Source organism: Tachypleus tridentatus, chromosome 6 (assembly GCF_004210375.1).
Source record: "Tachypleus tridentatus isolate NWPU-2018 chromosome 6, ASM421037v1, whole genome shotgun sequence".
In the NCBI taxonomy this organism is placed as follows: domain Eukaryota; kingdom Metazoa; phylum Arthropoda; class Merostomata; order Xiphosura; family Limulidae; genus Tachypleus; species Tachypleus tridentatus.
Window position 1 is genome coordinate 69975317 of NC_134830.1, and position 25857 is coordinate 70001173.

Sequence of the window (25857 nt, forward strand, 5' to 3'; positions counted from 1 at the left end):
AGATGTGTGATTGATAAAACAATAAACGTTTTTAAGATACTTATTAGTAATGTCGTACATGCGACAAAAGCTATTAAATATCTACCAGAAACATTATGAAATATGAATAATCTAACCTATACGAATATGAATATAAAATATTTTATTTCAATCTTTTCGATTCGTCAGTTATTTACTGGTTCTGGGTACATTTAAGAGATTTTCATGCTGAAACTTAGGTTTTGATACCCGATGTGGAGAGAGCTTAGATAAATGACTGCCTAGCTTTGTGATTAACAACAAATAAAGTTTCACTCTTTAATGTTGGTTTCCAAAATATTTAGAGCAATCAGTTAATAAGCGTGTATATTCATGTATATGTTTATATATTTGTGTTCTATATTTGTGGTTGTGAATACGTATCCACCTATGTCCTAGTGTGTTTGTGTTTCATGCTTGCAAACAAAATAAGTATTTTTTTGTGTGAGAAACATCCAACAGTATATACAGCCCACAGTTAGCCCGCAACCATTAACGTTTACTAAATCTACGACAAGAAAAAAAAAAAACGAGAAAGGAAATTATATATTACGAAGAAGATGAATGATTGTGCCACTTCTGTCCATTAAGCAGTAAATACAGTGGTAAGTTCACGTCTTCTCGTTTGTAATGTTATGTAGCCAGGAAGTGCCTGGGGGATAGCTTGTTCTTGATGTATCATGAATTTATTGATGTGAGGTCGCACATTTTCACTTGCATTGTATAATATATACCCATTAGAAGTGATGGAAGCAATCTATTAGCCAAAGAAAACATAACTTTGCTGGAAGGTGTGTCAGTTAAGCCTGCTTTCGTTTTTTGCTTTTGTTTTTCTATTGTAAGATTTTTTTTTCTTGGGTAATTAGTTTCGATTCACAACGATGACGCAGAACAATAAAGATTTGTTAATATAGTTTTAGTGATACCTTAATATAAGATATACATTTGAGAAAAAGTGTTAAATCGGATTAAAGTATAACTTAAATAAAAAAATATTCGTTTATTAATTCAAAATTCGGGAAATAAAAAGGCTGTTTATGTATGAAGTGAAAGAAGTTGGAATTTTCAACTTGAATGGTACAACTGTTCTTGTGACATAAAAGTTAAACGACTAGGTCGGAGATACCAATGATTCAGATAAAACCGTACCTAATTTTTAATTACTGTATAGAGGAAGGGCAGGTAGACAGCAGCTCTGTCGCCACAAATACGGCTTCTGGATTTTCGAATCGAATAAATGTTGCTTTTTTAAGCGTTCAGAGCGGAAAGTATGTGAAATGGCTATATTTCACATTTGTGATTTGTGTTTTCATTTGTGATTTGCTGTGCTTTGTTTTAATACTGACATTAAATCAATAATACTACATTAATATGGCTAATGATGGTTAAAATTTAACATTAGTGAGTATCTTGTTCCTATTTACACTTTTTGACAGTACAGAAATTTAAAAACGTTTCATTAATAATTAACTCTTCTGTCTGTTTAGCTAATTCGTAAATATTTCTTTTGCGTAATTGGTATTTACAGTCGTGAAAAAGTTAGGACACCCTATGAAAGCCTGTGTACTTGTGTAACATTTTTGGATATATAGATATTTAATCTCAATTTCAACAATACTGAGAAATTATTGGAATATAACTAAACAATTAAAACTGAAGAAAAGACTTTTCAAGATCTTCTGTAAATGTAATTCTACAAAAATGCATATTCTAGTTAGGACACCCTACCCCCTAATAGCTAGTGTTACTCCCTGTGGCTGAAATAACTGCAGCGAGACGCTTCTTGTAGCCATTTACCACTCTCTGATATCGGTCCGAAGAAAATTTGCCCCACTCCTCGATGCAGAATTCTTTCAACTGTGAGATGTTTGAGGGGTGTCTTGCATGTACAGCCCGTTTCAAGTCACCCCACAGCATCTCAATGGGATTAAGATCTGGGCTTTGACTCGGCCATTCCAGGACTCTCCATTTCTTAGTTTTCAGCCAGTCCTTGGTGGATTTACTGTTATATTTTGGGTAATTGTCGTATTGCAGGGTCCAGTTCCTCTTCAGCTTTAATTTTCGTATAGATAGTCTCACATGATCCTCAAGCACCCTCTGATACACAGTAGAATTCATGGTGGATTCTATGATTGTGAGCTGTCCAGGTCCTGCTGCAGAAAAGCAGCCCCAAACCATGACACTTCCATCTCCATGCTTTACAGTTGGTATGAAGTTCTTTTCGTGGAATGCTGTATTTGGTTTACGCCAAACATGTCCTCTGTTTTAGTGTCCAAATAATTCAATTTTGGACTCATCTGTCCAAAGAACATTAATTGAGAAGTCCTGGTCTTTGTCTACATTCCCTCTGGTAACCTTCAGTCCGGTCTTGATGTTTCTCTTAGAGACCAAAGGTTTCTTCCTTGCACACCTCCCATGCAAGTTAAACTTGTGCAGTCTCTTTCTGATTGTAGAGGCATGCACTTTCACATCAACAGTAGCCAGAGCCTGCTGTAGGTCCCGTGATGACATTGTAGAATGTTTGGAGACCTCTTTTAGCATCTTGCGGTCTGCTCTTGGGGTGAACCTGCTTGGACGACCAGACCTGGTCATGTTGGCAGTTGTTTTGAAAGCCCTCCACTTGTTGACTATTTTCCGGACAATGGAATGGCTGATTTCAAAATATTTTGGGATCTTTTTAAATCCCTTACCAGACTCATAAGCTGCTACAATTTTCTTTCTGAAAGCCTCACACAGCTCTTTTGCTCTCAACATGATGCTCACTCTCACTTCAACAGGAGCACACCAAACTAAATGTCTGAGGTTTAAATAGGGCAAGCCTCATTCAAAATGCTGAGTAATGATCTTCTAATCATGTGCATCTGGTGTGATACACCTGTGTGTGAGTTGAGCCATTTTAAGTGGGAATAAATGTGGGGGTGTCCTAACTTTTTCCTCAGTTAGAATATGCATTTTTGTAGAATTACATTTACAGAAGATCTTAGTCTATTCTTCAGTTTTAATTGTTTTGTTATATTCCTATAATCTCTCAGTATTGTTAAAATCGAGATTAAATATCTATATGTCCAAAAATGTTACAAAAATACACAGGCTTTCATAGGGTGGCCTAACTTTTTCACATGACTGTATTATAATTTTTTTCTGTACTCTTTAAAAACCATATTGGAAAGAATGTCCGGCTGTTTTCGCTTGTTTGATACGTAAATGTTACTGTAAAAGTATTTAAGAAACAACAATTTCATTATTGAAATAAGAAATGGAAAGAATGAATTTATGAAATAATATCGTGTGTAAATGGCGAATTGGTTCTCCACCTTCGTACACACCATTAGTTTACTTCAAGTATGACTTATGCACCCGAGATTTTACGAAACATTTCATTTTCCATAAAATATTTCGCCCGTTTTATTCTTGATTTGATCTGATCAGAATCTGTTTTACACTTTAAAGATTTCTAGCCGTATAGGATATGCAAAGTTTTTTGACTATCAGTCATTTTCAGTCATACCATTTCTGTTAGGTTTTAGCAAACACACTGGTGCAAATCAATCTGAGGTTATTGGCCTTACTCGTATAAAAGTTTGGTACTTTCACAAGCGTGATTAATGTTTTTTCCTTGGACTGATTTTTTACTCTTGCAAACATGATCAATGGTTGTTTTTACTTAGACTGCCCTCCATTTCTTTAGAGTTCACAGTTCAGTCGCTGTTTAATATATTGAAATCATATCGGGTTTTTGATATCACTTTTACGACCATAGGGAGCATCATAATATTTCCGTGAAATGTGGTATCAAATGATATACTGTTTTTCTCTGATGGATTACACGCCTGTATCGTTAATATATATCAATGACTAGCAAGGAGGTGTTCAACTGAAGTGCTTAATTTATCCTTAATATTATTGTAAGTTTTTTTTTTTTAGTTCTTTTGTGATTTAAGAAAACTCCCTGTAGTGTGATGTTTCGAGGCCCTAAAACTACGGTCATTGTTTGCAAGAGGTTGTAGCTGGAATGAAATAAAGTGATTTTTTAGATGATATGAAAAATCAGAATGTGAGACACTAATAGATCGAAATAGAGCTAGCTGCCTTATTACTTATCCTTTCTCGAAGAACCTAATAATATACTGGTGTGTAACAGTTTGTTTTGACAACGTACTGGTGTAAGTAACTAACTTATTTTAGATCTGAACTTTGTAATAATTTATACTTTATTTCAGGTTTATTTTACAGCGGTGTCTCTATTTACAGTGGTGCCTCTATTTCAAAACACCACTTTTCTCCCAAGTTTTCTTCTCAGAAAGAAAAATCTAAAATAAAAGTATTTCTTACTATGACACTGAACATGTTAAGGAGCACTTGTTGAAGTAACCATAACTCGGTGATACGACTTTATTTCCAGTTACTCAAATATCATATATATTCACATTCAACTGATGTGGAACCATTGTTAGGTTTCAGCAACACTGTCATAATTTGTCTTACAATTAAAGCAGAAAAAAATAAAATATTAAGCTATCTACAGTTTCTTAACCCTCTTTTTTATTGCCCTACCAAACACCTAATCTTATTAATTTTTGAATACCTGTAATATTTTTGCACAATTTTAGTTTTAGAAAAATTCTGCTATGTTCTTCAAAAATTTGAGGCAATATTTTCTCTAAGCATTCGCCAATAAAAAAAAAAAAACAGCAACATACGTTTTGAACAATCGCCTTAACCTGCTTGTGTTCACTTTTAGAGCTTTTCTTCCAAACTGTAAAGCAAAGAAGAAATGTGAATCTGTTTCTGAATCTCTGGCAAATTTTGAATGGTTCTGTCCGACAAATGTATCAGATATGTTCAGCCATTATTTGAAATAAAGATTCATTACAAATGTTCATGTGAAGTTAACAAAATACTTCATATAGGAATATAGGACTTAGTGTTTTTAAAGCACGTATTCAAGACGATTAAATAATAGCATTTAAACAATACCGCTAGATAATAGCTTCAAAATCCTTACAACTGATTATTCTGACGTGGAACTCTGATTAAAGACTTTACCTGTGGGTCAGCGATAAATTTACAGACTTAAAATACTAAAATCTGGAGTTCAGTTTCTGTCATTATATAAAGTGAATACATTTACACACGTGGCCAGATTGCTCAAATTTATAGTTACCTCAAAAATAGTAGCCTTTGGATAAAGAAAAAAACAATTAAGGGTTAAGATCACAAAACATTTCTCTTCTTAGGATGTTATCTTCTGCAGAACAAAATAAAAAAGAAATGAAACAATATCGAATCAATCAATTAGTCAATAATTCAAAATACATTTTACTCAAAAAGCTTTTGAGATACTAAATATTGAGCAATCACATTTACCCTTTAAATCATGACGCAGAATAAACTTTTTACAGCCAGAAATAACCTTCTTTTTTTTTTTTTTTGCACCAAACCAAAAACTGCCCTGTTATAATAAAGGACTGCTAATTAAACATTGAATGATAAAATTTAAAGTAATATCATGAACATAAATTTTCTTTAACGGAAAATTTGTAATGAAACGTTTCAGCATTTGGTGTGTAGAGAAAGTGTTATTTGTAGAAGTTTTTGCTTTCCTGGTGTCATTGTTTCTGTTTTATGAAAAACATAGTCAGAATACTTGCAGCCAATAATCAGTTAATGTGTCAGCTTGGGTTAATTCATAGTCCTATTGGCGTCCAGAGTGGAGCAGTGCCTGTCTTCTCGTCTGTCAGGTGGGAAGAGTTTCACCTGCTAACAGGTAGACAACTTGTGCTGAAGCATAGGTACTGATGAGCTTGTGAACTGACGTCACCTTACAGGTCATATTTTTGGCCTGTTAGTGGTTAGTGTCTTAGGTTTTGATTTGTTGTTGTAGAACTGTTTGTACAGTCTCAGTATATGCCTCTAAATGGCTCAGCGGCAAGCTGGTTAGCTTCCAACGTTAAAAGTTGGATTTCTATACTTGTGGTGGGCACAACTCAGATATATTGTGCAGCTTTGTAATTAACTACACATTAACAAACAAAACCTGTGAATATCTTGAATATGAAAAAAACTAACTTTTTATAATATTTAACTTGGCAGAGAAGATAAGGATTATCAAAAGTTGACAATATTGTTTGTTGTAACGAAGTATAATAAACTAAAATGATGCAGCCGTTTTCTGAGACAGGTGATTTTGTAGAATAATTTTAGGAACGAACAAGCATTCTTCCAAATTTAAGGCTCGGCATAGCCAGGTGGTTACGGTTCTCGACTCCTAATCTGAGGGTCGCGGGTTCGAATCCCCCTCGTAAAAAAACAACAAAAAACATTCTAATCGTTAATGAAAATTAATTGGTTGTACATACTACTAATTTTGACAACTATTAATGTTTGTTTTTGAATTTCGCTCAATGCTATACGATGGCTACCTGTGCTAGCCGTCCCTAATGTAGCAGTGTAAGACTAGAGGGAAGGCAGCTAGTCATCACCACCCACCGCCATCTCTTGGGCTACTATTTTACCAACGAATAGTGAGATTGACTGTCATGTTATAATATCCCACGGCTGAAAGGGCAAACATGTTTGGTGCGATGGGGATCGAAGCCGCGACCCTAGGATTACCAGTCGAGCGCCTTTAACTACCTCACCATGCTGGGCCTCAACTATTAATGCCCGATCGTCAAGATCTAATTATAAGCACCTAAGAAATTCAGTATTTAAATAAAAATTTCTGAGTTACGGATCGTGTTAGTTTTTATGTATAACAGAAATAAACGGTATATATTTTTTACTAAAACAATTAACGTTTTTCTTAAGTGATTGAGGATTACGTAATAATATATTTATTTAAGGGTGATGAGTATGTGTATTTAGGTTTCTGAAAATCAAAGGATTTGCTTAATTGAAAGTCATGAGGATTTATATATATAGAATTGCTGTTTAAAAACACAACTCATAATTTAGCTATTGAAAATATTATTGTGTTCTACAGATTTAGAGATTGTTAAAACATACATTTCTGCATCTTATATTTTATGTTTGTAAATAGACACAAATTGGCCCGGCATGGCCAGGTGGGTTAAGGCGTTCGACTTGTAATTCACAGGTTCAAATCCCCGTCACACCAAACATGCTCGCCCTTTCAGCCGTGGGAGCGTTATAATGTCATGGTCAATCCTACTATCTGCTGGTAAAAGAGTTGGTGTTGAGTGGTGATGACTAGCTGCTTTCCCTCCAGTCTTACACTGTTAAATTAGGGACGACTAGCGCAGATAGCCCTCGTGTAGCTTTGCGCGAAATTCAAACCAAACAAACTAATTTTTCAAATTTACGTTACTAAATATTTAGCTATGAATGGCCTAAAACAAATATGTGATAAAATGAAATTAGTAATTAATTAAATTCATAATTTTAAAGAGAGAGAAAGGGAATGAAAAAGTCCAACAGTGTGAAAGTTTAGTTGAATGTAACGCCAAATAAAAAGGGGAATTCTAAAAAGTGAAACTAGAAAGGAAGAAAAATCTTTTACAAATATTTTTAAAAGAAAATATACAGCCTGTAGGGGTGGCAGTAGTAAAAGCTTTTCTTGCCATGTTATCGGCGGATATAGATAAAATAGTTTTTGTAAATGCACATCGACTACTTCGGAAAAATGTTCAAAATGAAAATAGATCGTTACGAATAATTCTAATGTTTGTAAAACGGAAAAATTGATGTTTAGTTTTAGAAATATGTTATACACTACTAAATGATTACAAAAAGTTATGACTGATTTAATTCAAGAAAGGAAAGAACAACGAGCGAATATGATGGCGGAAGGATACAAGAAAAAGTTGAGAAGAGGCTGTAGTGCGGATTAAAGGAATTGTAAAAAATAAAATAAAGAAAAAGGTAAAAATCCTTTAAATGTGATAAGGATTGTAACTGAAAATTTGAAAAACCAAATTATGTCTAGGAACAGTAAAATTGTAATTTTTTAAACATTAGAGAAATGTTTTTGGAAATTATATACAGCATAATTAATCAAAACCCATCCAAAATGTTTAAACGTAGGTTATATTAAATTAATAGGGATCAAAAGGTTTGTTATTTAACGCCAGTGTTAAAGGATTGAGTGTTTAAGTGATTTAATATATAGAATTGTTTTGGTAAATAACAGATAGAACAAACAAAAGATATTTTGCATTTACATTGAATCTTGGTCATTTCATTTACATTGAACTATTCGTCAGAGGGGAAGGCTAGGTTTTACAAAAACCTTAGTTTATACGAACTACTTATAAAACATTACCTCGAAAAGTATTACAAGGTTTGGACAACTTTATTTCTTGTGATAAGATTATGAATGTTATGAAACTTATAAACAGAATAAAAGTCCAGGTTTTACAAGTGACTTTTTGGGAACATTTGGGATTTTTTCTTTATACAGTTATAATTTTTTTTTGAAAATGTGAGAGAGGGCTAGCGTTTTTATATTGATTCAATAAAAGTGACAAATGTATACAATTTCTTCAAAAATTATCGTCCGATCACCTGGCCAGGTCGTAAGGGCGCTCGACTTTCACTTTCTGTTTCACCAAACAGGCTCGCCATTTCAGACTTAGGGGCGTTATAAAGCTATAGTCAGTTCCACTATTCGTTTGTGGTAGGTATTGATGATTAGTTGCCTTCTCTATTGTCTTTCGCTTCTAAATTAGGGACAGTTAACTTAAATATTCCTCGTGTATTCAAACCCATCACCCTATTAACGATTTCATTAAGTTCATGAGGATCAAAAGTTTTTGAAGGGGTGACTTATATAATTTGTCATTTTTTCCAGGAATGTCCTATTAAAATATTTTTTGTAAAAAATGGGAAAGACGGATTAAAGATAAATTAATTTGAAATTATCATTAAAATAATCACAAGATAAACTGTTCATATAGTTGTTTAGAAAAAAAAACTATTTGTTTTTAAAATCATTTGCTGTTGTTATTTTGATAATGAAAATGAATTTCAAATATAGCTAGAAAATTATACTTTTCTTTGTTAAATGTGTTGAAAAGTGTAAAAAACAGAAGAGTATATTTATTGCTTATGTCTGAACGTAGAGGAATGTAAAGTAATAAACGGTTTGGGCCCGGCATAGCTAGGTGGTTAGGGCACTCGACTCATAATCTGAGGGTCGTGAGATCAAATCCCCGTTACATCAAACATGCTCGCCCTTTCAGTCGTGGGGGCGTTATAATGTTACGGCCAATCCCATTATTTGTCGGTAAAAATAGTAGCCCAAGAATTGTGGGTGGCGATGACTAGTTGCCTTCCTTCTATTCTTACTCTGCTAAATTAGGGACGACTAGCGCAGATAGCCCTCGAGTAGCTTTGCGCGAAATAAAAAAAAACAAACAAACAACTAAACGGTTTATTTAAACTTAAAACTGTAACATACAATCACTCAAATAATTTAGTAGCATATTTACTGTTTTATGTTTTATTTTGGTTGTTTATTGTTAAAAATAAAAAATATAGCTCACAAAATGAAGTGTTACATTTGAAGTAATAGTTTGCGCATAAGGTTGCCGTGGTCAATTTACCTCCAAGTGACTTAGCAGAATGTCTAAGGACAAACCACAATATTACTTCAAAACATGTAGATCTCCTGGATAAGATACTTCATGGATAAATCATTATATTACTTCACAGCATAAAGATATCCTAAATATGATTTTTCATGTATAAATCATTGTTTCATTTCACAACATATAGGTATCCTGAATATATTTCTTCATGTCTAAATCAGTCTTATTTTACAACATATAAATATCCTGAATATGGTTTTTCGTGGGTAAATCACTGTTCTATTTTACAACATATATATATATCCTGGATATGATTCTTCATGAGTAAATAAAAAAATTGTTTGTTCTAAAAACTCTTCTTGTGTTTTACAGTCCTTCAGCAGGTCAGCGGTACCACCTAACAATATTTACATACTTTTAGGGTTCTCTTTACAATAAGTTTTTGAATGTTACTCAATTTATCTCGCAAATGTCAGATTACTGATTGCGAAATGTTGATCAAACATCTCTAATAAACTGTATATAATAATAAAGCCAAATATTTGGATGATATCAATAGTGTACTAAATATTATAATAAACAACTATTCAGAAGGTACATAATGTTTACTTGGTCACGTTAAATTGAATAAAATATAGAATATAACTTTCATGATATATAGAATAACTTTGAGCCAGTTTCCTACGAAGGGAAACACACAAAATGAAAAAGAATAACATAAAAAACAAACTGATATTTCGGCAACTATAAAACTACTGCAGTATTCAAAAATATATATTCACAGTAACTCTAAACATCTATTTTGTCACAAAATAACGTCTTATATAGAGATTCACCATCTTGTTAAAAGCTCTATGCCGCTATGAATAACTTTTTAACATTAAAATGTTTTTTCCTTTGGAAGGTGTAGACGCACTAGGCTTTTAAATGTTCGTTTCGAAAAGGTCTTATATGATGTGTCTGAAAATTACATTGAACAAATTCAGAGACTGAGCTTTGAATCTCTGTCAGATGGCTGTTGAAATTTTATATAATGTCAGCGCAACGCGAGTTTCAAAAGATTAAAAAAATATATGCTGATAGACTTGTGATTCCCAGACGTGTATAATAATCAATTCGTATGCTCGTTTCCTTAAGTACAAAAATAATGTCACCAAATAGCTAACTTTAGAGTTTACGTTTTCTGTAAACAGACTAAATTCTTAAGTAATTTATACGTGTGTTCTTTTTTGTAATAAATTGTAAATATATGGTTATTCCAGACATAACGACAACTTCTTGATGAAATAAGAAGCGTATTTATATTTACAGTCTATTATGTTTTCAAGATATGTTTTAAATTACATAGTAGCCAAATGATTAGTGTCGGATTGTCGATCTGTAAGTTCATTGTTCACGTTCCCTTGCAACAAAAAAATAAAAAAATGCTTTGCATTGTGAGACTATTTGTACATTATAAGGGTGAAAATCAAACCTCACTATCTGATAAAACAAGAGTAGCTAAATAGTTGGAAGTGGGCGATTTTGACTGACTTGAAGTCAATCAGTACAAAATGAAGGAAGAATAGCACAGATAACTCTAGTAATTTTGCGCAATTTTCCGAAAAAACAAACAGAACTATTTAATATAACATGTTTCCACCTAAGCAAGAACACGGAAACTAGAGGTTGATGTGGAACTTTTGTTGGTGCTTAAAAGAGATATGTCTCTACAGAAATCATCAGTCCAAGGATGGGGTATACTTAAAAAAGGGGTGTCCTATATTGTGTGCACTTCTTACTACCCCTGAAGAAGAAAAAAAGTGGTAACAAATGTAGGAGGTCTCATTCTGGATATGATGTATCTGGAAGGCCTATACGTCAACCATCTTTCCTGGATGAGCTAAACAGAGATGGGAGTTAGACGCTCTATGTTCTCACACCAGTTCATTTCAGATCTGAGAAAATACTCATTATTTGTGAGATCACTCTGTATCATAAACATATTTAGAACCTAACGCACTTAGTAGTTTGTATTTTAATGCATGTTTCCCCCATAAAATCAAGCCTTTTTGTGTTCTGTAGCCTGTTTTGTTCCATAGAAATGAACACGTGACGTACTGGCTCACACTAAGCAGCCAGTGCTGTCTGAGTTTTCATATATGCTCGGGCAATTTACTTGACTGTCCCCTCCCATACTGTGGGTGGTTTGATTTGTTTTGAATTTCGCGCAAAGCTACACGACGGCTATCTGCGCTAGCTGTCCCTAATTTAGCAGTGTAAGACTAGAGAGAAGGCAGCTAGTCATCACCACCCACTACCAACTCTTGGACTACTTATTTATCAACGAATAGTGGGATTGAGTGATACAATATAACGCCCCCCAGCTGAAAGGGGTGAGCATGTTTGGTGTGATGGGATTTCAAACCCGCGACCCTCGGATTGTGAGTCGAATGCCTTAACCACCTGGTCATTCCGGGCCACTGTAGGTGGTACTGTAACCATACACACTGGTCACAATTCTGTTTAATGGTTTATAGCAAACCACTGAACAATATTCAGTCTTCAGTGTACCTGAGTGGATAACAACATAATATATACTCTTCTTCACTTTTAATTTCAACATCACTTCTCATCATAATCACACTCATTTTTACAAACACATATTTGTAACAATCAAACGACTGATGTCAGGAGTATTCAAATGATATTCAGATCTTCGTTTGTGTATGGATTTACTTGTAACATGAATGTGTACCAATTATTTGTAACTCCGTTTTACTTATAAGGTATGTACGAGACTTTATAAAAGGTGTTCATAAAATGAAATAACAGAGAAATTATTTCTTTAAGTATATTAATTTGAGTGAACAACAAATATTCGAATGAGATATTACTTTTCACGATGATGGTGATTCTGTCGGTGAAGCAGTTTCAAGAAAAAGTTTCTTTGGTTGATGATTGTAGGCTGACTGATAACAGTTCTGAGAAATGAGAAAAGCTTAAGCCTAAAGTGATAATGATAATGTTCTGAAAGAAAAGAGTTTATAAAGAAGAAAAAAATCATCGAACATTTCAAGGACAAGTAGTGTCCTAAAGAACAAAATCCCACTATGATGACAGCTTATATTATGTATATATTTTTTACCTACTCTATAAGCAGTTTTGTTATAAATTTAATCACAAATATGTGATGAAACCCAAAATCAAATCAATACAAGAGAAAATTTATGATAATATAAAAGCTGTTGGAGCATAGTTGTGGTTTCAAAATGGATGAGGGAGTGAGCATTTTTGCGCTTATTAGCTGTTCCGAAGATTTTTTATTTTATCAAGTGAAGATCAATTTTACTGTGGCTGAGAGGTTTGACTTCAAAATAGGTTTAAATTGATTTTTCTGACAATCTAGGACAAAGAAGATACAGTTGTTCAGAGTGTTTTCCCCCAATAGTTTGCTACAGTTAGAAAACAAAATATACCAGCTTTATGCTTACTGGAACTCTAAGCGACTGGTTCTGGCATGTTGGAATAAAAGAAAATCAATGGTTTTTGTGGTTTGAACAAGAAATTTAGTCTTTGGTTCTTCCTGTTTTTTTGAAATGACCCACTTTTGTTGCTCACGTATTTTCCATACTTTCCAAGGCATTATGGGAGAAGTAAATAAACTGCTTATGTAATGAGCATTTCGAATGAGTCAGTTCATCATCCAAACGAAACGAGAAATAAAACAAAAGCGTCAGAAAGCTAAGTGTGATTCAAGTTGTAGTGCTTTGTTGTGTGATGGATGCTTAGCTTTATTATATTTAATATGTAATACTTTTTTGTTAGGTTCTATGACAGTGGAAGCTTTTAAAGTGGATAAAGTTTGTTTTTACACCTCAAAATATATTATCTAACATCATAATTGAAATTGCTGAACGAAACATTTGGAAACGTTTGAAGGAATATTTGACAGTGTCACATCCAAGATAATTACTTTTCGGTGACAGGTATAAAGATATTATTCATTGCTCCTTTAACAGGCGTGCTGTCCATTAGTTACTGCTCTCACCATAACCGGGTAGAAAACCTCTCTTTCTAACAAGAAAATCCAGGTTCGGATCTTTATTTCTGTGCCTATCCTTTTCGAGACTCACCCGAAGAAGACAGAAGATTAGCAATCAAAATTTGAGTGAGAAAAAGATTTGGCAAATGTTTGTTTGTAATTAAGCACAAAGCTACACAATGGGCATTATATGTGCTCTATCTACTACAAGTATCAAAAACCGATTTCGAGCGTTGTAAGTGGGCAGACATATCACGGTGCCATTGGGGGATAAAGCTCTGGTAATCAGAGACTAAAGTAAAAACAAAAAACATTCTAATCGATGAATACCCGGCATTGTCAGGTGGATTAAGACGTGCGACTCATAATCTGAAGGTCCCAGGTTCGCATCCCCGTCGCACCAAACATGTTCGCCTTTTCCGCCGCAAGAATGTTATAATGTTACGGTCAATCCCACTATTCGTTGGTAAAAGAGTAGCCCACGAGTTAGCGGTTGGTGGTGATGACTAGCTGCCTTCCCTCTAGTCTTACACTGCTAATTATGGACGCCTAGCACAGATAGCCCTCGTGTAGCTTTGCGCGAAATTCAAAAACAAACAAACATCGGCAATGAAAATTAATTGGTTGTACATACAACTAATTTTGACAACTATTAATGTTTGTTTTTGAATTTCGCGCAAAGCTATTCGATGGCTACCTGTGCTAGCCGTCCCTAATGTAGCAGTGTAAGACTAGAGGGAAGGCAGCTGGTCATCACCAACCATCGCCATCTCTTGAGCTACTCTTTTACCAACGAATAGTGTGATTGACTGTCATGTTATAATATCCCACGGCTGAAAGGGCAAACATGTTTGGTGCGATGGGGATCGAAGCCGCGACCCTAAGATTACCAGTCGAGCGCCTTAACTACCTGACCATGCTGGTCCTCAACTATTATTGTCCGATCGTCAAGATCTAATTATAAGCACCTAAGAAATTCAGTATTTAAATAAAGATTTCTGAGTTACGGATCATGTTAGTTTTTATGTACAATACAGAAATTAACGGTATAATTTTTACTAAAACAATTAACGTTTTTCGTAAGTGATTGAGGATTACGTAATAAAATATTTATTTAAGGGTGATGAGTATGTGTATTTAGGTTTCTGAAAATCAAAGGATTTGCTTACTGGAAAGTTATAAGGATTTATATATAAAATTGCTGCTTAAAAAACAACTCATAATTTAGCTATTGAAAATATTATTGTGTTCCATAGATTTACAGATTGTTAAAATACACGTTTCTGTATCTTATATTTTCTTTTTGTTTGAAATTACACATAGAGCTATACAATGGGCTATCTGTGCTCTGCCCACCACGGGCATTGAAATCCAGAATTTTAGCGGTATGAGTCCGCAGACATACTCGCTGTGCCTCTGGGGTCGTATATTTTATGAAAATGGTGGCTAAGATTTGTTTTGTATATATTAGCTCAGAAATTATTAACTTTAGAAAAGTACAATTAAGCTATACAATGCATGTATTAGTTTAAAACATCAGCTCTTTTAGCTTAGTAAACAACTTTAAAAATCGTGTAGTGAACTTTGTAGAAAATAGACTCAAACTTGCAATTATCTTCTGTAGCAACTGGATTGTTACCGTAACAAAATATCCTGAATGTTTACTGAGGTTTTGCTTTTCCACATAACAAGATACATTACATGAAACGATAAAGAAATAATTGAAAGAGAAGTAGGATGAAAATTCTCGTAAAATCACCTTATGAACGACCACAACAACAACAATAAAAACCAATAAAATCTTGTTTTTGACACTTGAATTTCTTTACTTCAGGGGTAATGAGAAAAACAGATCTATCTGTTGAAAGCGTTAGGATTTTATTTACAAATTTTTAACTTAAATTTAAGATTTTATCACATGTGCAGAGGCGGAGAAAATGAAAATATATCCAATTTTTAGACCCTCCGGTCGCTCATTGTTAAGCTTAAGGGCTTATAGTGCCAAAATTCTGAGTTAGATCTCTGCAGTGGGTACAAAAAAGATAACCCACTATAATACTTTGTGTTTACAAAAAGCAAACAATTTAGTTTTCAACGTTTGTTTCTTCATTTTGTTTGTTTCTTTTTAACTTCGCGCAAAGAAAGCTACATGAGGGCTATCTGCGCTAGACTAAATGGAAGGCAGCTAGTCACCACCACCCACCGCCAACCCTTGAGCTACTTTTTTACCAACAAATATATGAGTTAGTATATTGTTTGTTTTTCATAAGATTACACTATTAGATGTTACATGGGTTTTTGTAAAAGGCTTAAGAATAAATAACAGGAATATTTTGGACACGGAACTTTAATCAACTTTATTACAACAACAGTACAAAGGTGTGTTTTGATTAGCTTATGTAAATATCCCATGTTCGTGCTCAGTATATCTAGTATATCCATGTGTGGACTCCAAAACACACATACACACACTCATAGATGCTCTGAAAATACTATGGCAAAAGCCAACCAAAACAGTGTTCTACATTATACAACTACCAAAACTTACAGAAGAAAAAAAACCAACTAAACCAGTGTAAAGTTTTATAAACCTATAATTTCTCCTATACATCCACTTTTACAAACCCCAAAATATACATAACAAATATTTTTCTTATATATTCACACATAACGTACATTGTACTCTATACAAAATAACGTTCATTGATCGACAGAGAATAAAAACTGACGAACTCTAACAAAAACAACCTACTTTCCAAATATATTTTTATTTGTTTCCTCTTTTTGTTTCTTTGATAAATGATATTCCTTCTGTACTAATTAAACCAAGTACGCTTCATGGAACCGTTTTCCTGATATGTAATTGCGACACTTACATATTAACCCTATACAGGCAGAGTTACGATGTTAGAAAACGTTGCTGTGACTCAGGGAGGGTAGAAAAATGATAGTAGCAGAGAAACCGGCTTTTATTATATGAAGAATGTGACATCAATGATGAAAGTACACAACCTCCCATTGCTGATATCAGTGACAATCATAAAATGTTTTATGTTATTTGGAAAATAAAGAGAATAAGAACAGTACTGCAACTAACTGCATGAAATATTGCCAAACATAAACATAAAAAAATAACAACTGCATATCTGAATCGCTTTATTATCTAATGTACTAGTTTTGAGTTTACTCAATAATAACGGAAAATAACACTTGTGAGTACATGAACAAATAACTGTTTGGTAAGCTTCCATTCTGATACCGTTTCTTGTATATAAAACTTAATTCCTGTTTTAGTTAAGAGAAAATACATTTTTTAAAGAAAATGTTTCCTTTAAATAAAATTCATAATTTAAAAGCTTCGTAAAAAGCAATAAAAAACCCCGAAGATAACTGACTTTGTAAGTACTCATGGTTTGTGGTTTTGAAAATTGCGAGAAACAAAGAACCACAAATCAGCACTTTGTTTTTTTACATCTCTTTTTTTCTTCTAAACTTTGGTAAAGACAACTAACAACGTACTTTATTTGTAGAACATTTTCTATCTTTTCACCATTTTTTGGTTTCTAAAAATCTCGATAAGAAAAACCCCACAATGCCTTCTTCAGCATTACACTATTCTCTACCCCTAACAACATGAACATTATAAGAAGCCTGAATGAGTTAATTTGAATTATAATCGTGACAGTTTGTGGAGTGATTTTTAAACACTAACATTTTGGACAATATTCTTTAAAAAATCACTTTTGCAATTGATGACAAGGTTGTTATTTCAATATTTATCATTCAAACTGTGAAGATTTAAAACAAATGTGTGAATATTAGTATGTGTAAATTACCGATCCTTCACAGTTTGACAATTAAGACAATATGTCTTCGAACCATAATCTTACATTTAACTATTTTAGCATCAAATATTTTGTTTCAAATGCAATTTATATATATATATATACCCACAACATTTCAATCATTTCGATTTCTTATCTATGTTCATCTATATATAAGGAAACCTGACTCTTTGTTTAATTGTAATAAATATAATGTAAGTACATACAAACCAGCTGAAAATATCACTTGGGTTTAGCTAAAAGAACCAGTACGAATGTCTACTAATTTTTCTGAGCAATGGAAAGAATAACACTCAGTTTTTAGTGTCGGTAGAACATTCTTTTCCATTGTCTTTTATAGGTGTATTTTCTACAATGTCAATCAAAGCATACTCCAGAGAATCAGATTTTATTGTGTGATCTGAGTTTGAGGTGTCTACTAGAACGTGATCTAACATTTTAGGGTCTTTTGCCTGAACATTAGTATCTGAGCTAGAACACGGACAATAACTGTAACTTTCAGAACATAACGAAGACGTATTCTTAGAGGCACCATAGTCCCCAATGTAACAGCAAGGTTGAGGTGTAACTGAAGTATTGGATAATGATTTACTATGGCTCAGAATAAGACATTCTTGACCAGAGGAAGTTCTTTGAAGATTGTATTTATTAGACCGAATGGTCCCAGGAGCAAGAATATAGATTTCTTCAGCATGCATACATTCACAGCTGCTTCCACTGCTTGTGCTACTGTGTGAACACAAGGATAAAGTCTCTATGTAATCACTCATGTCAGAAGAGGAACTACTTGCTGTCACTAGGAGCTCAGTGGTTGTTGGACAATCTGGGGATATCAGTTGTTGGTACGCTTTAAAATCTGAGGAAAAAAATCTTGAGGACATTAGGTAAATATAGCTAAGAATTAAATTATACTTATTTTAAGCTTGAGCTGAAAGCAAAGATTTAGAATTACAGAAACAAAACTAAACTTATAAAATTGTAGTAAAACATTTTATTAGATATAACTTCTAAAACAGTCAGTACAATTCATTATTTTTTCTTTGCATTTTATATTTCTTAAAGAAATATATATTTTATAACCTCTATATATTTATATTTTTATATGTGCATTCGCCTAAACTAAATAAAATAAGCTTCTAGTGTGCTTTCAATAATGTTGAAATATATAGTTTCACTCTTTCGTTGTTGAATGATTCAGTTTAATGACTAAATTTGGTGTAATTTTATTTAAAGGATAAACATGTTATTTAATATATATTCAAGTATGCTTAAAATTAAATTTTTAAAAACATCTTATAATAATTTTATCCCAAATCATGCGACTTCAGTTTTATTTACTGCGCAATAAGAAACACTTCGAAAACAGCATAAATAAACTAATCTTAACAAGTACACTTTGAAACTTAATTCTATATAAAAAAAAACAAACTATTGGGTACAAACTCACGATATAAATATATTTATTTAAGACATAAGAAAAACTATACAGAGCTTTCTTTCTAATGTTGTTATAGTTGCTAAATAAAGATGCGACAGTTACCTTGAATGTTTTGAGGTGTGCACTCGTCTGTTTTCTTAAATGGCCCACGAACATTAGGATGATTTGAGAAATCATTTTGCATTAAGCAACACGGCCTTCTCTTAGTACGAATAATTTCCCGACATTGTATTTTATGAAACTTTCTTGGTAAGGATCCATGAAAACTACAGACAATGTGAGGAGATATCTTGCCAAGCGTTGTTTCCTTGTCACCGCTAAGTGGTAAACTGACTGATACACCTGAATCAGAAGGGCTAGGTTGGGAACTTCGACACTTTGGTTTACAGGGAACATCTGATGATTTTTTTATAACACTTGACGAATCGTTTGTTTCGCTTAATATTACATCACAATTTGCTTGGTCTAGTTCATCTTCAGACAGTCTGTGTTCATCTGAAAGTTTGAGACAATCTGCTGAGTGATGTGCAGGGTTCTTTTGAAGGTTTTCTAATGGCCTATAGCTTGGAGAAGAAGGTTCAGAAGATACTGGAGATATTTCATCAGTGCTGTGCGATTTATCTTTAGACCTCAACGGTAATTTAGAAAAGAAGGAATATTTTCTGACAGGTGAAGGTTTTGGACTTCCACTTAGCCTTGAAGCATGTTCTTTAGTATCTTCTACTTGATTTTTAGACGTTTCTGCAGAGTTTAATCTTTTACGGTCGAAGAATGCTTTCTTTGAGTCTCCAAATAAAGATGTTTCAGATGTATTTTCTTGAAAACTTAAATTTTTCCTTCTTTGAAATGGACTAACGAATGTATTGTCTGTGTTGCTATTTAAACTGCAACGCCCTCTACCGCTATCGATTTCTTTCGAAGGTAATAAATAGGGAATAAAAGGGCAAAGAGGCAATTTTGTTATTATTTTTTCTGGGGAATCTGGTTTTTGTCTGTCATTATTGGTCTTTAAAGTTCGAGGATATGTGTTCGAATTACCTTGTGACGAGGAAAAACCTTTCGTTAATTTCCAAGGAACTACAGGTTCCATTAGTAAATAATTATCACTGTCTTCAGCTTCTAAACTACATTTCATGCCAGCCAATGACACAACATTATTTAATCCTTCCAATGTTCCTTTGAAACTAGGCTTAGTTATTATGCTGTTACTATCACTGATATCACTTTTCTGAATGGGATCTTTCAAAGGTGTGTTTGTTTTGGGACCAAGTGGTGTTTTCTTTGGATATAGAGGAGGTTTTCTAGACTTTTCACCTACGTTTAATGAGTGAAAATCGCAAGGTTTTGTAGGAAATATTTTCAATAAAGTATCTGAATTTTCATACAGAGGAAGAGATTCAATAAATGTGAGATTAGCATAATTTGGCAAATCAGGAGTAGACTCTTCACGCTTATATTCAGACTTGTCTTTGGAAGCGTTGGCATGTTCCATGTTAACATAATCTGAAAATCCTTCTTGAGATTGAAGTGTGATTAGACCATCTTGCTTCATTGCAGTAGTATCATCACGTAGGATATGTTGTTTATTATCAAGATGAATTGAAACAGGGTTTGGAGAATTTTTGTTACAAGTGCATATTAATGTTTCTTTCGTAGTCAATCTTTCACTCAGTTTTTCCAAAGTATTTTCTTTCTTTTCGAACGAAAGGTTATTTAAATTTGTGTCTTGCACATTTTGAGGTAGTGATGAAGTAATAGTGGAGTTGAAATGATTATTTACTTTTTCAGATATAGGTTTGCTCCATGGTGAAACCAAGTCTCCTCTACTATCTTTCGTCAGGAAATTTTGACAGGAACAGGAAGGAAATGCTTCTTCAGAAGATACGGGACCTTCTACTGCAATTCCGTGGGTTTGCAGACAAGATTTACGTTGTGAGTGGTTATTGATAGATGCAGAAAGCAATGCAGTGGTGCTCTGATTAATATTCAAGTGTTCCTGAAGGGTAAAATAAATTATGTAACATAAGATAAACATTTCAACAAATAGTAACGTAAATAGTTTACTTAATAATTTTTTATTCATTTCTAAAAAGAAAGGAAAATTAAGCTGGTATTCATTTGAACAGTTTGTCTCTAGAATATTCTTTCTATGTGGCGTGTTTCAATTAAATAGAAAAGAAAAGTTTATCTATTCTGTTATATTTAATCAAAGGGATGAGCAACTTCATTAAAAGTTACTAGATTTGGATCTATGAAGTAGCATAAAAAATGCATTCTAAACCTTAACATAAAATGGACCAGTATAATTTATCGAAAATATTTAAAATGTATATAAAAATGTAATATTATTTCTAACTATTAGTGATTTTTTCATAATTCATACGATATATTTTTATATAAAACTCTATTGTATATATATATATATATATATATATGTTTGAGTATGTGTTGAGAAAAGTTTTTTTTTGCTGATTTGTTTGTAGTAAAACATAAAGCTATAAAATGGACTGTTTGTGCTCTAACATGGATATCGAAACTGTTTCAAAGCTCCCAAACATACTGCTGTACCACTGAAGGCTTTCTAGCTTTTTTTATGGAGTATTTATTGCACATATTGTTATCTCACCACTGATCAAGAAAATACAATAAATATTGCTTTAAAATACATTAACAATTGTTATATTTTGTAATTAATTACATTAACTTGTAGTGTAATGGGTGTGAAAGATTACTAGAAAAACGTGGAAAAATATTTCATTGACATTTCAGAGAGTTTAGTAATTTTAACTTTAAGAAACGATTACAGTAATATTGCCAATGTTTTATTGTAATTTTACTGTCAATTTAAATAACATTTACACATTTAACGCCTTTTGTAAACACGTTAGATACATTCTTGTAACAGTTACTTTCCTAACATTAAGTATCCCATCGAAAGTATTAACAGCTTTGTTTATTAAATTTTTAGTGTGTACGTGAAAAGGCTAAACAAATATAAATAGTGGAATAAGCGTATTAGTAAATTTGCACTGTGTATGTAATGTGATGACGAATTGGAAAGCCACTGGAATTATCAAAGTGGAATATGAGCTTGAATTAACCGTTCATTGGATAATTCAAAATGTTAACCGTGTCGTGAAGTGAAACAGCACAACTATAATTAAATCGTCACCCAGGATTTACTAAGAGCTTAGGATTGTCGGATAGCATAATCTCATGCGCAGGGTGTTCAGTGGTGATACATTTCATGAACTGAGTCACTTCACGTATATGAATGCGAACCATTGACTCTCGTGGTTGTTGAGCATTAAAATCAACGAGAGAAGGAAAAAAAACCATCTAGTGGAAATATTAATGAAACATAATCATTTTTGCCTTAAATAAGTAAATTGGACTTCAATGTAGAGGAAACAATTTTGATATGAAATTGCAAAGCGTTGGGAGTCAAATGTTACGATTCATTAGTAATAGTTAAAAACAAGCTTTGAATAACTTGTCTTATATTGTAAACAATGTCTATAGTCACGGGATTACGTGGGAGGGAAGGAAATACACGTCTATTAGCATGAAAACTTTATTTTTTTATACCAGCAGTTGTTAGAAAGAAATAATGTACACATTTTGATGTCTCTAACCAAACATTTTCAGAGGATTCTAATAAAACTACCTTACAAGGTTTTGGAAAGACCGAGAAATCTTACCACATTTGAAGCTGTTTTGAAAGAGGACTGTCAACCTGTTTTACTAATTGTTTACCAATGACTGGAAACAACTTAATTAAATTACCCATCTCCTTCGTATAACGTGTTTGGAAAAATGAGAGATGGATCAATCTAGCAGCACGAGATTATGCTGAGTTACGGTAACACGACAAAGAGATACTCAAAAATACATTCAGTGTTTGCATGTGTTATGCGGGTGTTTCTAAGTTCAGCATTTTCATATTTTCTGGAACTGTTAAATATATTATACAAGTTTTTTGTTTCGTTTCTTTCTGTCTAATAAAACATGAAAGTTAATGTTTGTTGAAGAAGTGTTTGCATTAAAACAAATTCTAAAACATAAATGTTAAAAATATACTAAAATATTACGTTGCATGCTAAAACTTAGTCAGTTCATTTTGAATTTTAAATCAGAGGGATGAAAAGTAACAGAACAAATGTATTTCTCATCCGGTGTAAGTCGTTTAGTACCAGAATCCTTGGACTACTCAGACAAGTAATATAGCTAAAAAACATTTTTTATAAACATTTCTAGATTAAAGTCCGCAAGGTACTAAATATGAACTTTGCGAAATATTCTTTGCAGTAAATCGTGAATTTAGTTGCAAATAGTGAGCATATAGAGCTTTGAATGTTCTACACTTTGCTCTCGAACTATTTTAATTTTTCATTCTAATAATAATAACTATCATTTGTTGCATCATCAGACGTTAATTTTAAATTCATTGGTCCAATCACTTAAGGGCAAAGTAAATTAGAAGATCAGTTACTTTCAATTTTCGAGGAACATCGTATTGTTCTAACGCTTCGTCAATCTTCGGAGTTGGTGCTGGTTCCAGCTTTCCTTCAGCAATAGAATCTTCTCTTGTTTCCTTTAGTTCCTATATTCAAACATTAATGAAATACGTTAAATAATATGTTTGTCTTCTACAGCGTACCGAGAGTAATGTATGAAATTCTAAGAGCAGAGAAAAATAGAATCCAATTAAGGCATTATAAAAGTGCGCACACCACGTGGATATACTGAAAATATATACTTTTAATTGTGGCCCGGCATGGCCAGGTGCTTAGGGAGCTCGACTCATAATCTGAGTGTCGTGGGTTCGAATCCCCGTCTAACAAAACATGCTCGCCCTTTCAGAGGTGGGGCATTTTAATGTGACGACCAGTCCCATTCTTCGTTGGTAAAAAGTAACCTGAGAGTTGGTGGTGGGTGGTGATGACTAGCTGCCTTCCCTCTAGTCTTACACTGGTAAATTAGGGATGGCTAGCGTAGATAGTCCTCGTGTAGCTTTGTGCGAAATTAAAAAACTAACAAAACGAACATATATTAAAAAAAGACGTTTTGAGTTAAGTTTAGAATGAAAAGAAATTGATTTGAATTTTCTTACAAAAGTTTCTTTCGCAAATCATGAAGTTTATAACTATACATTACTCAGTAACAGTGGCTACTTTTAACATTTTCTGTTCATATGCATCATTACATAGATATTTACATAAACCTACCCTTAAATACATGTTAGCCAGAGCTGTCCTGGGAATATCGTAATGGGAACAAGGATTTGGAATTAAACAACAGGTACAAACATCAACTGCTATAGCTGTTTGAGTACTTTCTTTTCTCGAGCAGCCTTTGTCAAGCGTCGATATTTGTTCCATACGAGTCTTGGGTAGACTTAGGGAAGTACAGCTTTTCCTGTTGATCTGTCCTGGTTCCTGACTTTCGTTTTGGACAGTTGCTGGACTTGGCAAGCAGGAACAAGAAATATAACGAGGTAACGTATTGCTACTAAATGGCATTATACAATAGCAAACGTTATCTGTCGGTTGGCCAGACGTGTTGATCGTTCCGTCCCCTACTTCCTCCCAGATTGGACTATTTCCTATACTGGTCACTTTAGAAGGGCTCTTTGGCGTGGTCACTCCATTATTAATATGGATACTTCGAGGGCGGTCATATAATGTTTCCAAGCAATTTCGTGGAACAGAATATTCAGAGCTTCCACTACTGGTGCTACTACTGCTATGACTGCTTTGAGAGCTAAGCGACGCCCTGTCTACGAAACGTTTAGTGTTACGACGACTCGTGGAGTTTCTTGTACGCAATACACTATCTGTAGAAGGAAATAATGGCCGAAGTTCTAATGCCCATGGAGTAGCAAAGTTTCTACTTTCTCGGCGATCGTCTGGAGAATATGGCCTCTGCCGGCTATTTAGTGTTATTCCAGTTTTTGTACAGTAGTGGCGACCACATTTGGAACAATGATCAAATTTCCTAGAGAAGAAATAAAAACGTTTAAAGTACATAAATCACGTGAAAACCCATAACTACAACTTATCATTGCCCTTATGGTAGATTGTATTAAAGAGACCAACATTTACGAGTGAATGTAACATGTCTCCGTCACGCAATTCCTATGTGGGCTGTTTTGACACCAGAAAAAAAAAATCGTGAAAAACACGTAACAATCGGTAACTGTCTACATCAATGCTTATTGGGACCTGTAAGAAGATATATTTGTACCAAATTTCATGTCATTTGGTTGACGTACACATGAACAGTTCACGAAACCCCAAAAATGCGTTTTCTTTATGGAACAATTGAGCACAGGACAAACATTCTTAAATTGTTTATATCTTTGTTTGGGACACGCATAAAAATAACTATGTATGAAATCCTATGTGACTTGGCCGAAATACGACAGAATAATTGTAAAAAATCCCTAAAGTTATGTTTGTTTTTTGAATTTTGCGCAAAGCTGCACGAGGGCTATCTGCGCTAGCCATCCCTAATTTAGCAGTGTAAGACAGCTAGTCATCACCACCCACCGCCAACTCTGGGGCTACTCTTTTACCAACGAATAGTGGGATTGACTGTCACATTATAACGCCCCCACGGCTGAAAGGGCGGGCATGTTTGGTGCGACGGGGATTCGAACCCGCGACCCTCAAATTACAGGTCGAACGCCTTAACCCACCTGGCCATGCCGGGCCCCTTAAATTATGCTTTGTTTGGTATTTTTACATCCTATAATTATTAAAAATGGACATGTTCATCATTTTTGTTTGTCAATGCATGGGGCTTGTAAAAAGCATCTTTGTATTAAATTTCATGTAAATTGCTCAAAATAGTGCTGAATAAATTACACAAAACTTCAAAACTATGCTTTTTTGTGAGCTCCGACCTCCCCTAAAATTATTCAAAATAGGCAAATCCATCGTTTTGTAAGCCAAACCATTGTATTGTGCGCATAAAAAT

The 25857-nt window shown here is 33.7% G+C and overlaps 1 protein-coding gene across 5 annotated transcripts in view; it reads right to left on the reverse strand.

Moving 5' to 3' along the window:
• Nucleotides 1-15924: 15924 nt before the first annotated feature.
• LOC143252765 (uncharacterized) overlaps nt 15925-25857 on the reverse strand; it is a 132283-nt gene continuing 122350 nt past the window's right edge. For all 5 annotated transcript variants that reach the window (XM_076505421.1, XM_076505420.1, XM_076505424.1 and 2 more), the window contains 4 exons: nt 24105-24873; nt 23369-23479; nt 18979-20872; nt 15925-18294 (listed from right to left, as the gene is read on the reverse strand). In XM_076505421.1, coding sequence (XP_076361536.1) covers nt 17732-18294; nt 18979-20872; nt 23369-23479; nt 24105-24873 — 3337 coding nt within the window. In that variant the 3' untranslated portion in view covers nt 15925-17731. The remainder of the gene's footprint in view (nt 18295-18978; nt 20873-23368; nt 23480-24104; nt 24874-25857) is intronic.